The following is a 16,905-nucleotide window of genomic DNA, read 5'->3' on the forward strand; positions in this document are numbered from 1 at the left end:
TAACCGTAATCTTTCAATTATAATACAGCTAAACAGAAAATACGGTGTTGTATCGGGATTACATTTTTGGGTTTCGAAACCATTTTTGTGGTTTGTTGGCGATCGCGGGAAATCTATCGCGGGTTCGAATCCCATCATAAGACTGTACGTCAGTTCAAACCTGAATCGCGGCGCGAGTTCGATTTGATCTACGACCAATTATCTAACTTAGATAATTGCTCGTAGATTTGATGAAGTGCAACCATCTAAGAGCAGTCCATGGTGCAACCTAACCTACTGACTTGTGCGATGAATATAAGCACGTATACTAAAAACATGCATTACACCCGCTGTTTCATTGATAAAATGTGGTGAATCCCCCTTTTAGCACAGTTGATCAGTTTGTGAACTTAGGTCGTTAGAACGCGAAATGCGTACTTGCACGAGAATAGTTCACCCAACGCCAACCTATGGCAAATCTAAAGATTCCGCGAGTGTGGCCATGGAAGGATACTGGATCTTACGTCAACTCCCTAATCTAACCAGAGAATATGACAGCTAAAATAGTGATATGCATTGTGACCCGACCATATTGGACGTCTGTTGAAATGATACCCTAGGAAAGGTTAAAGATTTAAAAGAAAATTTCTGAATTTCCCGCAGCCCTTCCTCAGTAAAAAATCACAACTTTTTTTACATTCCAATTAAACAAAAAAAAAAACAGCAAAAACTTTTTCTTTCTATTACTTTATTGGTCTATCATTATTCACCATAAGAGAAGATATTTTTCATAATAGTTTGTCCATTTTTCCGCATCTATCTCAGCACATTTATAACAGCAACCTTTCAATCATCAAATTGGAAAAACTAATTTCTAAAACATTCTAACTTGATACATAGAGATTAATTCTTTTTTTAATGTAAAGCAATAGCAAAGATGCAGTAAAAGCTGCAAACTGCCCAGTGGGCAAATTATATGTTTCTCCAGATAACAATTTTGGAAAAAACGATTCATAACAACATTCAACGAGTTACATTCAAATATTCATCCAACAAATAAATAACATTACACCACTCTTTCAAAATATGTGTATTAACAAATAAGCTCAACAAATTAGACAAAATTCAAATTTTTGACTCTAAAAAACTGAGAATAAACTCTCTATTTACTACTTCTACTACAACTATTAGTTTACCTACTGGGTATAAATGCGGGGAATAAGGCATGATAGATACGTAAATGCATAGCGAGGGACAAAAACCAAAATACTTTTTGCATGGAAGTAAACCCATGAATTTGGCATTTCAGCGCATTTTTTTTTTAGGAAATTACTGAAAAATTAATCAATGAAGGGAAAATTCAACAGGAAACATTTAAATCTCATACAATAGTGTACAAAACAATTTTGGGCATATCACTGTGTGATTTTCTGCCCAGTCAGTCGAAAACAACTGATCTTTTGGAATATTTTTCACGGCATCGGACACTTTGTATAAATAAAATTAGTATAAACCAATGAGACAAGTACTCCATTTAACAATATCAACTAAGCTAACGACACATAGACTAAATTATTGAAAATCAATTTGTGTACAAAAAGTGTGCTCTATTTTGTTCCAATTTCATATGCAATCCGAGTAAAATACAATTTAAAAGAATTTTTATGTCGAAGCTGAAAGTTTATAAGTAAACTTACAGCGACCCAGAATTGTTGATTTAACCCATAAATACCCAAGTTTCAATACTTTAGAGCACTTAATTTCAAGAGCATTAGAAATTATCAGCATTTTCATCTCATTAGTCAATATATCATAGCAATACAGTTTAACTAATCATTCGTTCAATTGACGCAGAAATATCTACATTGTACCTCATTAAATACCGAGGAAGTGATAAAAACCCTGAGACAATTTCTGATCTCTCATCAAAGTCAATCTGTTTATATATCATACAGAGGTGGGCTACATATTTGTTCATTTTAATACAATAATAATTTTAATACATTCGTTGAAATCCTCAGGTATAATCAATACAATATGTTTTAGAAAAGCATTACCAGTAAAGTAATTTAGCAGTTGTATCTGCCTCATATAAACACACATTTTACATACCTTTTTTGGTAAACCGGTCTTTTATAACTAGCACTGACCCAGTTTTGCATAGGTGGGACTGAATGTAGTTAAAAATTAGCTCTTTCATCAATAATACTATAATTGTTCCACAGCATTCTTGAACGTCAAAGTTAATACATCATCAAAATGAAAGTTCAATAAAAACATCACAGATTTTCTATTGTTTGATTGAAATGTATGTTCTTGATGAGCAAATTAATTCTCATACACCATTATCAAGGACATTTAACGTTTGATTGCATTTGTACAGAATGGTGGGTCTTACTTTGTTTTAAAAATAGGGAATGTTCGGATAATTAGAGCAAACATTAATATATATATAAAATATTGATTTTGCTTCCATCATAACCAGGAATTATGAACTGCACTTGGCTTCAACTGTTTGTTACATCATATATGAATACTATTTTTGGATATGTAGAAAAAGCTATTAGCATTGGAAGAATAAAGCCAGTGTTTCAAATACATCAACACCGGTTAAAATATTATAGAATGAATGAGATCAGAGCGCAATGTTATTATAGTAGCAATACATCTTATATATTCGTTCAGGAACTTTTTCTGGATTTCAAGATATCTGCGTAAAATCTACATTCCATGGTCTAATGTCTCAAGAAAGGAATAGCAGACTTGGGTCGACTCACTTCTTTACTGTTATTGTCTTTAGTTTCTTTAAGATTGCGTTCTGATGATCTTCGTTTGAGTACCGGTCCACGTTCAACTTGACGCGCTCTCGTTCCGAACTGCAAACATTGCATAGTTTCGGTCACGAAACGAAGTACAGGCGAAACACATAACATCAACATCAGTTTAGCATCTCCACCTAAAAATATTAAACACGCCATTTAGATTAGAAGCAGAGTCAATTACAGAGTTTGGAGAACCCTCTCCCTGGGCATCAAATGTAAATTGTCATGAGAGCACTGCTCAGATTTATCAGAAGCCAGAAATTGTAGGCAGGAAAAAATTCTAATCAGGATTTAACATTAAAGACTGCAAAGCTTGGAAAGAACAGCTACATGGTAATATGAGACTAGAAATGACCTGAATCGTGAAATTAAACAACATTGAAGTTAATGACCAGAGACTAGATATAGTAAATAGAAGATATGTTAGTAGTATACCTATAGAATCAGCGAGTAAGTGTGTCAGTTTACAGTTTCTATACGGAACATGAGAGCGTTTGTCCGATAATGCACCCAAAACATCAGCTAATGCCGATAAACTTTTGTTGATATTCGAAGCTTCTCTCAACGCGGCACCTTTAACACCAGACATTCCTGAAATCATTAACAAGACGATAGAAATTTTATACTGATGGGAAACAGATAATGACTTCATTTCATTTATCAACACCAAGATATAATTGGATGAAAAAGTGTTTGTACTTGATGAAGACTGAAAAATTATTATTCCGAATGATTATTTTCATATAAAATTCAAATGATTTTACTATAACGTTAAATTATGCTGATTTCCAAAAGCAAAAGCTGGGAATCGTGCGGTATGGCAACTCAGATTGAAATGCCTTCAAACATTCCGAAGATTGATGAAGATAATAATGATGATACGTGTTATAAGTAAGGTAACTCACCAACACATTCACTTCCAGCCAAATCAACCAGTTGCAGTTTAACTCGTGTTTGTGGTAAACTCGTGGACGGAGATGAGGAACGACTAGACAAGGAACTAGTACTTCCTGAAGCTTGCAGCGAATTCTTTCTTGCTCGGAATGAACCTCGTGGAGATGCTGTAAGCAAAAGAATAAAATCTTCGTCAGATCCATGATTACAATAGCTATGATCTGAATCAACTGTACAGAGACTGTAGACGTACACGGAACAGACAATGTATCGCTATTTGATCGGATTTTAGTGATCGGAGATTCAGGTGGACAGCAGCATGTTTTATAGATACTAATAGTCACCACCAGGTGGCTACGACTGGAATGCTCGTGGACAGCAGTAGTTGTTTCTTGTCGATTTTTCAAACCTTGATGAATATATGTCATGATTGTTTCAACATTTTCAGCAACTCTGAAATACACACGAATAGAAAATTCAGTTGAAAAATTACAAAGAGTATATCGCACATCTATTGTCGTTATCACGAGGTTTTTACTGCCAGAGCTTGAACAGATCAGGGGGAATCCAAAATTGCCAGATATCACTGACCCTTGATGAAAAAATGAATTAAATCTTTTAAATTATAATATATTCTTAGTGGGGGCTATATTCTCAGTCAGAATTCCCTGAATAAATCCGGAATTCCCTGATTTACCTGATCTGTAAGGTCCCTGTACTATCTTAATTGATGGCAAGTTACTTACTTGGATACGACAGTAGGTGTGTGCATTCCCCCATCCGGATCTTTCACAACATCATGTTTAACAGTAGCATCCGAACCCAGCAAATCTCTTATTTCATTGTTATATATTTCAACTACTGAGATTTCTACTGTGTGTGAACCTTCCGGCCATTCTTCGAGCAACCTACATCGAAAACAATTGTTTTACATCAAACACTCAACAAACAGTAGATATCAAGAGGAGGATATTTGAGAAGAAGTGGTTAGACTCTCAGATTACAGGTAATGGGTTCAAGTGTGTCCCTGGGCAAAATACTTATCCCTCATTGGCTCTATCCATCAGGAGTAAACAGGGATCTGGTCAAATGGATGACCCCTGAGCACTAAGTAGCAACTCTTGTAATACATCTCATCAGGGAGAGATGACCGGTTCAATAAGAGATAGATAGGCTCGGGGTCAAAATAACATTAAAAGTAAACTGAAAGGATTGAACGCTGTATTCAAATATTATATAGGATTCATATGCTCTATTAATGACAATAATTATATCAAACCTGAATAATTCCCTGTTAGCTCGAGGTACGAGGCCTTCATCGTCATTTGTGACACTCAAATCGAAGTCCGAGTCATTTCTATGACTACCAATCATAGAATGTGTTTTACCACTTCCTGTTTGACCATAGGCCATTATACATACATTATACCTGCAAAAAAAAACATTATGACAAATTATTATCAATCGATTACTGGAAAATTAAATTCAAATACAGGAAGATTGTTATTTACCCATCTAGCAATGAGGTAATCAATGGCTGGACATCTTTGAATACATCCATTTGTGTTGTGGACATTCCAAGTACCCTAGAATTCATTAATACCAAACACACATATAAAAAATATGATATATTTACCAATATATCAGTGGTATAGATAACAGACATTTCATAAGAATTAAACTGATGAAAATGAAAGGCAAATTCTTCCGATTTTTTAATTCTAAAAAAATAGATTTGGCGTTTAATCTTATAGATTTGTACATAGTGGGTTTTAATCTTATCATCTGTCTGTCCTCCACGTTTAAAGTGAACAGAGGCTTTTCTTTCAACAAAAAATGTTTTACTATTACCTGTCAAATTCAAACACTTTTGTTTGTTTAGATGTGTTTACCACTAGAAGTTCCTAAAAAAATTCAAATTTTACAAAACAATTACCAGAACCTATCATTTCAAAACCTTTCAACTGAATTAAGTTCACAATCAGTGTTACATACCTCATCAATTGGGTTAACAATTTCTTCGGATGGGGTCCCCTGCCTGAAATCATGAAATAACAATAATCAATCAATGAAATTACTGTTTCAATACAAAAATAGAATGAGGTAATGTATGAAATATTCATTACATTCCAACAGTGTCATGATCTTGCCCAGCGCTGTCAAAATCCAATAACGGTCTCAATCGACAATGGACCCGTATATTGCCCCTTAGTTCCTGAAAATTATATAATTTACCAACATTATCATTTTATTTCAGAAATCAAAGCACAAAGTTTTCAGATTATTCAATTATTACCATCAGAAGATTATGCAATTCTTTTCTCCTTTTCTTTTCTTTAGTGTATTTTTCATCGAGTTCAGTATAAGAGGCTTGGATTGTTTTCACAGATTTTTCAGTTTCGGACAATTTTTCAGTAAGCTCTAATATAATAACGATAATACAATTACATATTGATATCAACAACTAAAGACTGTAACTCAATGGGACAAGGAGGAACTTACCACTTATTTCAGTTTTATAAGCCGTGTCTTGTTTTAATGAGAACAGTGGAGCTATATTACCCTGATTCAAATGAGATAACGCCATCTGACATTGTTCTTCAAATTGCTGGGGCAAGGTACATGCAGATTTTCTCACAAGAGTCAATTCCTCTCTTAAAATCTAGAAAAACGAATCGTTCCCTCAGCTAAATGAATTCAAAATTTCAAAGCATTTCACATTTGAATTTTCACTTTTCCCAAACAGAAAAGTTCCAAACTTCTAAATATTTCCAAAGCCAGAAATATTATTTTGAAATGAATTAAGATTTTGAAAGTTTGAAGATTTCCCTGTACTGTGAGACACATGAAAAAATGTGAAATACAATAATCATGATTCACATTGATTATCTAAACATTCATGACTGATAGGTAGATTACACGTATTATCAGCTAACTCCAGACCGAGATAGAAATAATACCTGGATTTCAGTTTTTAAGCGACTCAAATTGATCGTAATTTGTCGACTTTGATATTGTTCACCGAGAAACATCTGAAGTGCATTGTCTCTAGCGAGTCGAGCGCTCTGAAGGCTTCCCTCTAGTTGTGCAAGTTTCAAATAAAGCATCGCATTTTCAGTTTCGAGGCTGAAAATCCTTTCATCTTTTCTCTGAAAAACAGAATTTAATCTTTCAGAAAATAATGCAAATGCATCAAGAGAAATTTACAACATTCCAACGAATGTCAATGACTCATCAACAAGCCACTTCCTGACCTGCCTCATTATTGTTTGTAGGGCAATTTTCCCCCCACTCAATTTCCCACTAATAAACAAAGTAACTTTTAAAAATAAATGCGATAATTGATTTCTAGAATAAAATTTCAACTCATTCAGGTATTCTCTAGAATTTCACATACCCTGATGTTGCCTTCGTAAATCTTGATTTTTTCGTCCAACACGTAATTCGAAATCGTGTTGTTCTCGCCGTCTGACGATACTATCGATTTACGTGAGATTACTCCTCTCCGTTCACTAACACTCATTGTCCGCCGCAAATGCATCAATCTAGATCACAGACTTTCGCTAAAACACCGAATGAAAACGGAGAAAACTTGCACATTTCCTAGAGATAACTATTCCGAGATTTCCAAGTTTTGACAGCTCAAAAAATCAACCGCAGCGCCGTCTAGGAAAAACAGGAAATGGGAAAAATCCGGATATGGATCGACCATCCTCATCCGAGTTTTTAGGATATCCAACATGTCCACACAAAGTGTGGATTAAAAAATCGGGTACGAATTTCTGTAAAATAAAATCATTTGAAATGAGATTTTATTTTACCCGTTTATGTAATAGACTGAGTTTATTCCTTTAGGTTTTATATACTGCTGTCTTGATACATGTTTTTATTGTAAAATGTTTTTTCTTGAAGAAGAAAAAACAGTTTTCAGTCACATTAAGTCATCATGTACGTAGTCTGTGCATAATCCGTACATGTCAAACTAAGTGACACCATCATTAATAAGCCTTGCATTGCGTGACATGCTTGAGTCATGACTCAAAATATTTTTTTTAATGTGTTTACAGGTTTGGAACAATGATTTAGAGGATCAGTTTTGAGCGGGCAAAGAATTTTTTTTACAAGACGAGCGATGTTTGATTGATTGTTAACGTCTTGAACTGCTGCCTCTATCTTCCTCGCTGCTGTCACTCACTGAAAACTGTAAACATGTCTAGTACAGTGTGTTCTCATTGTAATAGCAGTGATATTGATATCGATCCAGCCCGCGGAGATGCGGTAAATATATATATATTAACGTGAAAGTTTCCTGGGGTGTTCGGATAATTACGGTCGGATAATTCCCCACATTTATTATGCCCCCTCCCACAATTCCTGCCAAATTAATCGGATATTCTTGGCTCCTGTTACTCGGATAGAAAAATGTCCTCATAAAGGTTCCTGTACAGTGGCAATTTCCATGTGGCGAGTTGTCAATTCTTGGGTGAAATATTAAACGTTATTTCGGGATAACAGGACCATGAATAGCGGGGAGCTGTTGCCCTTCCCTCTGAAATTTTTGCTAATATTGTTGTTTTGTCCTATAAAAATTCATTGTAGAATCCTTCGCTTGGGACTGACCAAAAGTAAAAAAGGGCCTAACAGTTTTTGTTAGGGTGTATTAGAAGAATCGTTTTAACATTCAAATGCTAGGTCCGGCCTTGTGGATAATGCAGCAATATTTCACTGTTGTCATCATCGTTGGATTTTGTATGATTTAAGGTTTGTACTAATTGCGGTTCCGTGTTAGAAGATCAGATTATTGTATCCGAAGTTCAATTTGCCGAAAATGCTTTGGGAGGAGCTTCGGTCATTGGACAATACGTTCCGAACGAAGGTCAGTATTGCGTAACTAAAACCAGCGACTCTTTACTTTTCTAAAGACGATGTGAAAAAGATATAAAAATTCTACTATACACTGATACAATGTGATTTATAAGATGATTTTCTAATCGAAAGGCGCTAAAAGCCACAGTTTAGGAACTGGTTTCCATCACGGTTTCGGAAAAGAGTCGAGAGCTATCACGTTGCAGAACGGCAAAAGGAAAATACAAACGCTCGGAGGTCAATTGAAGTTGAACCAGCATTGTATCGATACGGCGTATAACTTCTTTAAAATGGCTGTCGGCAAACATTTAACTCGCGGTCGTAAAACTACTCACGTTACGGCTGCTTGTTTGTATCTAGTTTGTCGAACTGAAGGCACTCCACGTATCCTTGAAATATCAATAAATACTCCGCAGTCAACAGTGGCAATTGAGGAGTCCGCTTGTTTGCTCAGTTTGTTGTCATTTCCTTCATGTTCTCTATAGATATGTTGCTAGATTTCAGTGATATTCTTCAAGTAAGTTCCTCATTATTTTCTCAATGCCGAGTAAGTTTTTTAATCAATGCTGAACTTAACGAAATATTTTTTGTTTGAAGGTGAATGTGTACAGTTTGGGTCGAACTTACCTACAACTATCCCGTGAACTATGTATCAATATTCCGGCTATGGGTAAGTCAGAATTATTCTCTTTTATAAACTGTTACGAGAACCAACTATCTGTCTGTCTGTCAGTTAGGGCTTGGAGTAATCATTGTCAAATGATAACTCCAAGGTTAGCGTTAGGTGAACTTAGTTTTAGACTTAATCATTACCGGTAAGATTTTATAATCGGATGGGCTTAAACCCATTGATTTTGAGGTTTGTGAAACTTAACCACAGACATGCACTGACTAAGTAATGTGAACTCAACTGGGCTTTGATGTGTCCAAAAAAGGTGTCATCATCTAGTTGAATATCTTGTACTAAATGAATCAGAATGAAAATACAAATTTGAAAAAGGATTGTAAGGTCTTTCATAATACATTTATTAACATCACGAGGTATCAACCAATGTACAATTTGCTGCAAATAACAATATTAAGTAACCTAACTACATTTATATTACATTGAAATGAATTTGTTCTGAACATGATTTCAAGCATTAGTCGTGCCAGTGTTCTCCATAACGGGTTTTAGAAGGGCAACCACTCAGTGTCATCTTTACCCAGTTCAAACACCTGGTGCCTTTCTAGTTGAAGACAATATTTACAAGGATAATTACTTCTTTAAAAGTAATGGGTTTATTTCACTCTAAAGATTGCACCACAATTAAGCTTCATTTTCAATATATTCTGGTAAAAACCCTAAACCCGCGACGAAAAGCTTAGCATTATTTCAGCCTCCACAAAAATGATCATGAAATGAGACTGGTCATAGGCAATAGGAACCCTACTAAAGAATGAATGTAAGGCCTCTAAAATCCCAGCATATCGAGAACACTGAATACTAATTAAAAGTTAAATCTCTACTCAAACTGGATTTATTTCGGTCAACAATAGAAAATCAGTTCCGGTATTTGTCCACCTTGTACTCCGGTACCGTTAGTACTATCCGACGAACACTGAAACTGAAACGTGACTTTTCCGCAAGTCACTTCGGCCATACCTTCCTGACCGAAGTAACTCAACTCAGCACCGTCTAAAATAGCGCTCGCCGTATAGAAAACATCGGGTTCGATTTGAATAGGATTATCGAATAGAACTTTAAATGTGTTACTCGAACCGTCGGAGAAAAATTTCGTATTTCTCGATCCGAGAATGTGTCCGTTCCGTTTGAGTTCGAGTTTCACGGAATATTCGGCGGCGCCGTTACTCGAACCGTACAATCCGTATCCGGCTACGAATATTCGCTTATCGACTAGAAACTGAATACTATCGCATCGGCCTCGGTATCGCCATTGATTACTGCGATACGCCGACGATTGAAATCTATGAGTACGTTGAGGAGGTAGACCTCCTCTCTGTTTAACGGGAAACGGTAACGCCGGTTTTACCGATGCGGTGAAATGTAAGAATATCTCGTTCGTTTCTTGTAATGTTAGTATGTCGGATTGAGCGGGTCCGTTCGCGAACTCTTCCAACTCCATCGTCGGCAAACGTATCAAATACAAGCTGCGACCGAGAACTTTTCGCAGATTCGTCGGATTCGTTTCGATTCCCCGTCTTAAACATTCTACTTCCGACCATCGATACGCCGCGTTGAACAGCGATATTTCCTTCGCGTTCAACGTCTCGCGCGCTAAAACGGTTTCGAGCGTTTTATAGTCGATGTCGACGAAGCCGTCCGATCCTAAAGCTTCCTCGGCCTGCGCGTCGATCACTTCCCAACAACGTAACATCAACTCGTTCTCTTCGAACAAACAACTCTGACTGAGAAGAACGCAAGCGTTTTTCGCGCTGAGACTTGTTTCCAGGTATTTGACGCACGCTTGAGCCATGTGAGGTACGATGTACTTCTTTGCGGCGTATAGTGTTGTCAGTACAGTGTCTGGCTCTAGTTCTATTTCATCTGTATACATGTACCTGAAATTATTGCATACAATAGTCAATAATTCGTCTGGGGTTAGTTAGACCAGTCTTAGAACGTAGCTAATCTAAAAACCCGTCTTAAGATTTAGGATCACATTTGAACTTGTGTGCAATGCAGCCATAATCGAGACTTGAGTCCAAAAGTGGTCTTAAGCCTTAAGACTGATCTAAGAATGTTAGATTGGCTATAGAACTAAGGTATAAAGTCTAAGCCATGACTTATGCAACCGACCTCGAGGAATGGTTTCACAATGGAATTACGAAGCAGTTTTCCGAACATACGTAGTTAGTTACCTAAGAAGGTTCAAGAAAGCCGTAGGTTCCACATCTGGTATTGATATCGCGGAGGTTGTATTGCTAGATAAATCACCATATAACATCGCGTAGAACACAGAACTAGCAGTGGCTAGTACGTATTTATGAGCTGGTATCCGTCGACAGTCTGGTGGTTGCCCGACTAAGAAATGAATATCTGCCATCAATTCATTATTCAACATCGAAGCATTACGATCTCTAACAGTGCAAGTACTTGCTTGCCAGTTGTGTTCATTCGTATTCGGTCGTTGATTCGATCTTTTTTGCGGGCTGTACGTAGTTGTGTTAATTACCTCTTGGTTTCCTTCCTCGTCCGAGTTAAAAGAATTATCTGAAATGGAATTTTTTTTTCTATCCGAATATATGTCACGAAACTATGATTATCTAGCTGATTATCATTAGATAGATATAGATTACTCATATACTGTGGGAGTCATACACAGTTTATATACAGTATGATTGTTAGTGAATGAATGAAATAGTTACAATACATGTAGTTCAAGAATTGAATAATATGATAGTAATAGAACATACCTAACTGATCGGCTGTGAAAGGTTTACGTGTTTGATTCGAGTCTGTATTACAGAATTTAGTATGCTTGGATGCCATATTGTTATTATTGTACAGCAATCCCACAATGCTGTTCCAGTACTGTTGAGAGAAAGACTAGACAGAAAGGTTATCAAACAGTGCTGACATCTGTCGTGCTGAAAATGCATTATTCAGTACACTGAATTCGAATAAGAAAACTACTATAGTTAGAACAAATGTGTAATCGTTTTTATAGTAATAATGATAAGTCTTATTCTTGTATAGCTCTATTATTTTCGATATGATAAGCTATTGTCTAAGATTGTATCCAGCCAGTTCCTCTCATACGACGAAAACTGCCTTGCAACTAGTTTTTTTCTTGGTGAAGGCATTGCAAAAATGCTTCCCTTATGGGTCCTTATATTACTGGAAAGTACTTCATCCTCAAGCAAAAAGTCCTTTTGGGTCTAAAATTGCCGTAAAAGTCAGTTATCCTGGCATCAACACTGGAAACCCTGTAGTTGTCTCCAGTTACTTTGTCGATATACGCTAAGCTTTAGAACCGGAAATTTGTGATATGATTAAACTATTATGTGTTCTAAGTTTGTCTTACTTGTTGCATTTTAGACCCGTGTCTGTACATACATCGTTTCGCGCATAAGTTAGAATTCGGTGAGAAAACCCACGAAGTCTCGATGGTAGCTTTGAGATTGGTTTCCAGGATGAAAAGAGATTGGATTCATACCGGCCGGCGACCTTCTGGATTGTGTGGAGCCGGTAATTAAAACTACAGATACAATAATGAGATATTGTTTCATAGGCAAAAGAATGATGGAGAAAATGTATTTATGTATTTTCAGCATTACTTGTCGCAGCGAGATGGCACGGTTTTAACAGAACATTTAAAGATTTATTACGAATTGTTAAAGTGTGCGAAGCTACCTTACGCAAAAGGTAAATTCTCTATTCATTTCTGATTTCGAGTTTTGGCATCGTTTTCCGGTATTCAGATTAGTGACGTATAAATGTTGCAGATTGAATGAATTTGAGGAGACTCCATCGTGTCAGCTCACGATGGATGAATTTCAGAGGATTGATCTCGAAGAGGAACAGGATCCACCTTCATTTACTCAGGGAAAACGAAAAGCCAAATTAATACAGGTAAGTGTCGTGTATACATCTCAATGGTCTTATTGATGTGAGAAATTGATGTTTGGGTGAAAGATTGTGAAGAAATCATGAAAATGTGTGAAAATTCGAGAAAATTATCTTGTAAAGATATTTTTGTTCCCTTTTTGTGCCATATGGTATATTGATGTGAACATACCTAATTTCATCAATCTGACCGTTGAGAGATTCATATGACTAATAACGGTGCAGTTTAATTGTTGTTGAATATTGAATAGATGGGAGAGCATGATGAAATGGGAGAAGTCACTCAGGAAATATCTCAGATGCAAAAAGAAATAGAAAAAGCACTGGAAGGACCACTTAAAAAGTCGAAAAAATCTAAATTAATTGATTGTAAGTATGCCATTACCTAGATACAAATTTGTTGATATGCTTCAGGCTTCAAATTGTTGAAAGCTCTAAATTCATCTTCATATCATCATCATAATCGTCTATATTTTCAGCTGCATGTGAAGATTCTCTATTAAATGAAGAAAGTATATGTAATGATGATTTAGCGCTGTCAGATGATATTTGCCAAAAAACTCAACCAAACGTTGATGAATTATCGGTTACCACTGATGATCTAATTCCAAATACAAGTGAACAATTAGCGATTGTTTCTGAATCAAGCGCCGGACAATCTAGTCAAAATTCAACCGCTTCATCGAGTGTCAAATTCGTGCCTTCGGTCCCGAAACTTATCGAGGACGTACTCGACGATCGCGATGAAGAAATCAGAAAATTGGAACAAACCGAAATGGATAATATCATAAAATGCGGGAAACCGTTGTGGGAGAATGTGGCTGATGGTAACTCGGAGGATATCGGGCCTCGTCCTAGTGCCGCTAGTTTAGGATTAACAGAATCTATAGAACAGTGTATGACTGTATCTAATCTGGAAGGTGAAAAGTTAACGTCGTCCTTCATGTGCCGTGCGACTGTGGAAAATTTCAGCTAATGTTTTGGTTGTGTTTATATTCAGAGAGTTGTGAAGAGGGTGGTGAACTAAGTCTTGAAGGAATATCTGATGATGAAATAGACAGAGTAAGTCACAACTATTATCTGCTGTATTATTTGTGGGAGAAACAACTAAACGTAACCCGTTTCACGTACCGGTATTACTTTCAGCTGTATATTCTAAGCCCTCCTGAGGTAAAGATTAAAACTGAAGTTTGGATGACTCTGAATGCGGACTATTTACGTGAACAGAAAGGTCAGTTTAATTAGCCTTCTATATCAGACTTGTATTAGTTGTCTTCTATCTAAGCATTTCGTTTCGCATCAATTTACAGAGAAGCAGGAAAGAGAAGCCAAACTCAAAGAAGAAGGCTTACAAAAACCGGAAAAGAAGGTTTGTTATTAAGCATCCATTGTGTCGCATTTGGAATTAGCAACATCGCTAATGTCTATTTCAACCTGACTTGAGAGCACTTCGGGTGGCCTAGCTCAGTCAGTTTTAGTAGTACATGCCTGATAAAAGTCTTATTAGAACCAGAAAAGACAGGCAGCTGACCTAAAATATCGTTTTTTAATCCACTTTAAACTGTATAGAAGGATATCCAAAGAGTCTGCATTGAGAGGGGTTCCTGAGAGAAAAGAGACTCCATGATTTGAAAGTTTAACAATATGTCTCCATGCCTACTAACTGAAGGGTTGAGGTAGGCATGGAAACATATTGTTAAACTTTCAAATCATGGAGTCACTTCTCTTCAATTAACCCCTTTCAATGAAGACTTTTTGGATATCCTTCAATACAGTTTCAAATGGATTAAAAATGATGATTTAGGTCGACTGCCTGTCCTTTCTGGTGCTATTAAGACCTTTATCAGGTATTTACTACCAAAAATGAGCGAGCTAGGCCACCCAGAATGCTCTCAAGTCAGGTTGAAATAGACATTAGTAGTAACGCAGTGTAGTGCACGTGTAAGCGATGTTATGATTTTTCCGTAGAAACGAAAGACGAAAAAGAAACCGATACAAGCAAACACAGCCGGAGAAGCGATAGAAATGATGTTGGCGGAGAAGAAAATATCGAGTAAAATTAACTACGACGTTTTAAAAGATTTGAATCGTTTATCGGAGAGTAAAACCGTAGCGGCATCAACTGTAATAGAGAACAACAGTATCGTCATTCCTGCCTCACCTACCCCTAATAAACTATCATTTGAAAGAAGGTAAATCATATCAGACCTACAGGGTCCAGTTCCACAGTTCTGAGTTAAGATTTGACCCTGGGTTAAAACATTGAAAATGAACTAACTTTAACTCAGAGTTAACTCTAACTCACAACTGTGGAACTGGGTCCAGGGTTCTTACAGATCGGGGAAATTTCTCTGAACTGTAAGAACCCGAGTATTTGATCCAATGATGAATTTCCTGAATTCTTCGCATCTTATTTTCAGATTCAAACGTACGTCTAGCATATCACATGATATTAAAGCTGAAAATATGGTAAATTACATACATAAGTAAACATTTTCAAAAAGGAATCTGTCTTACCGGGTATTTATTCTAGATATTCAATATTTTATATTTTCAGTTTGCTTCCCCTGCGAAGCAGATAAAACTCGAACCAGATGTTGTAGTTGAATCAGGTCCAATCGATCATACAAAAGAAGGTTCGTTAAGGCGATGTATGTTGTACTCTGAATCAGGAATTGAATGGATTTATTCATTTTCAAATTGTTTATTTTAGATGAAGGCGAATGCGAAGAAGATTATTACGATGAAGATGATGAACATCAGCATGTCAGCGCAGCTCAACTGATGGGCCACACAGGTCAGTTTATGAAAAGCGGGTGTTATTACTGTCTTTACATACCAAGTTGTTCTTAAGTCAGGACGCAAGCCGTCTTGTTGGAGCGCTGCGCAATAAAAACAAATGGATTATTGTTAATTATTAGTTTGATTTCACAATTCCATATATTTTCTAAAATTCTTTGATTTTCTATATCAAGTGGAATCGTTTGTTTTTCTCTTACAGAAGATGATATTGAAGCGTATGAAGAGGATGATTATTACTAAGATGCTGCGAGGTTCTATAAGGATTACAGTGCTGAGTGCAGTTGTAACAACAGTGCAATAGATCTAGAAATAACATTCCCACATAAATTAAATGGATTCGTTTGGATATGATCTTTAATGGTATAAACACTCCTCATTAGGGTTAAGAAGTTTGACTATCAGTTGAATGATTTTTACAAATTGAATTGTGTTTAGAATTTGTTGTTAATATTATTCATTGTAAATAAATAAAGTAGTGGCATTTGATTGTGTTTCTGTTTGTGTCTGGTGCGATAGGATCAGCACACTAGGAATTTCATTCATAACTAGAAATCTGTCGTCATTGTCTTTTTGAAAAAGGCCCTGGTTTGTGTTTACTTTTTAACAAAAGTGACAAAAAGCGCTATTTTTACTTTAATTATGGAAAAATATTTATTTGTAGCATAGATAGTAAAAAGCACACTTCTGGGCAATTTACGTGTCCTTTTTGGTCCCGTGAGATCCGAGGAAAAGTGCAAACTACAGTGTTGTTTCAGTGCTGTTTTAAGAGCCTGATAATTTTATTCGGAATCCGGCCCGCAAATCGGAAAATTTGTCCTGTACGGTAGCTCAAAGGTTTTGGCAAGCGAGTATCACATTAGTTCACGTTTATCCCGCTATCATTATACATAAGGGCAGCACTAGACAGTCGATATAGCTATTTTTAATGCGGCGGGCTAATAATGTTTTAAGCAAAGCGATCAACGCTAATGT

General features: G+C 36.3%; 3 protein-coding genes across 3 annotated transcripts; 1 reads left to right on the plus strand and 2 right to left on the minus strand.

Moving 5' to 3' along the window:
* Positions 1–731: 731 nt before the first annotated feature.
* Positions 732–7,328, minus strand: LOC141914030 (kinesin-like protein KIF25). The gene is made up of 14 exons (XM_074805280.1): positions 7,093–7,328; positions 6,656–6,844; positions 6,198–6,357; positions 5,992–6,116; positions 5,822–5,910; positions 5,691–5,733; positions 5,547–5,599; positions 5,207–5,281; positions 4,975–5,124; positions 4,442–4,603; positions 3,949–4,148; positions 3,707–3,862; positions 3,237–3,392; positions 732–2,935 (listed from the first exon to the last, which is right to left on the minus strand). Exons 1-14 carry the CDS (start codon positions 7,234–7,236, stop codon positions 2,715–2,717), a joined length of 1,923 nt encoding a protein of 640 aa, XP_074661381.1. The 5' UTR covers positions 7,237–7,328; the 3' UTR covers positions 732–2,714.
* Positions 7,329–7,441: 113 nt separating this feature from the next.
* On the plus strand, positions 7,442–16,407 carry LOC141914002 (transcription factor IIIB 90 kDa subunit-like). The gene is made up of 19 exons (XM_074805249.1): positions 7,442–7,467; positions 7,763–7,973; positions 8,457–8,571; positions 8,694–8,945; positions 9,047–9,078; positions 9,159–9,231; positions 12,604–12,753; positions 12,837–12,930; positions 13,011–13,137; positions 13,383–13,500; positions 13,611–14,051; positions 14,132–14,193; positions 14,278–14,362; positions 14,442–14,500; positions 15,100–15,323; positions 15,552–15,600; positions 15,689–15,767; positions 15,845–15,928; positions 16,133–16,407. The coding sequence occupies exons 2-19, from the start codon at positions 7,905–7,907 to the stop codon at positions 16,171–16,173; spliced, it is 2,154 nt and encodes a 717-aa protein (XP_074661350.1). The 5' UTR covers positions 7,442–7,467; positions 7,763–7,904; the 3' UTR covers positions 16,174–16,407.
* LOC141914169 (BTB/POZ domain-containing protein 6-B-like) lies at positions 9,579–12,125 on the minus strand. Its single transcript, XM_074805439.1, has 3 exons — positions 11,979–12,125; positions 11,424–11,775; positions 9,579–11,123 (listed from the first exon to the last, which is right to left on the minus strand). Exons 1-3 carry the CDS (start codon positions 12,052–12,054, stop codon positions 10,091–10,093), a joined length of 1,461 nt encoding a protein of 486 aa, XP_074661540.1. The 5' UTR covers positions 12,055–12,125; the 3' UTR covers positions 9,579–10,090.
* Positions 16,408–16,905: the final 498 nt, after the last annotated feature.

Source organism: Tubulanus polymorphus, chromosome 1, assembly GCF_964204645.1.
Source record: "Tubulanus polymorphus chromosome 1, tnTubPoly1.2, whole genome shotgun sequence".
In the NCBI taxonomy this organism is placed as follows: domain Eukaryota; kingdom Metazoa; phylum Nemertea; class Palaeonemertea; order Tubulaniformes; family Tubulanidae; genus Tubulanus; species Tubulanus polymorphus.

What these genes read in the sequence shown, in the direction of transcription:
- LOC141914030 (XM_074805280.1), bottom strand. Translation starts at nt 7,236, where the DNA reads ATGCATTTGCGGCGGACAATGAGTGTTAGTGAACGGAGAGGAGTAATC. An exon ending in TTTACGAAGGCAACATCAGG is followed by an intron (nt 6,845 to 7,092) that starts GTATGTGAAATT and finishes TCTGTTTTTCAG; the next exon opens with AGAAAAGATGAAAGGATTTT. An exon ending in ATTACCTCATTGCTAGATGG is followed by an intron (nt 5,125 to 5,206) that starts GTAAATAACAAT and finishes TTTTTTTTGCAG; the next exon opens with GTATAATGTATGTATAATGG.
- LOC141914002 (XM_074805249.1), top strand. Translation starts at nt 7,905, where the DNA reads ATGTCTAGTACAGTGTGTTCTCATTGTAATAGCAGTGATATTGATATC. An exon ending in ATTTCAGTGATATTCTTCAA is followed by an intron (nt 9,079 to 9,158) that starts GTAAGTTCCTCA and finishes TTTTGTTTGAAG; the next exon opens with GTGAATGTGTACAGTTTGGG. An exon ending in TATCAATATTCCGGCTATGG is followed by an intron (nt 9,232 to 12,603) that starts GTAAGTCAGAAT and finishes GTTGCATTTTAG; the next exon opens with ACCCGTGTCTGTACATACAT.
- LOC141914169 (XM_074805439.1), bottom strand. Translation starts at nt 12,054, where the DNA reads ATGGCATCCAAGCATACTAAATTCTGTAATACAGACTCGAATCAAACA. An exon ending in TTTCACAGCCGATCAGTTAG is followed by an intron (nt 11,776 to 11,978) that starts GTATGTTCTATT and finishes ATTCCATTTCAG; the next exon opens with ATAATTCTTTTAACTCGGAC. An exon ending in GCTTTCTTGAACCTTCTTAG is followed by an intron (nt 11,124 to 11,423) that starts GTAACTAACTAC and finishes CAATAATTTCAG; the next exon opens with GTACATGTATACAGATGAAA.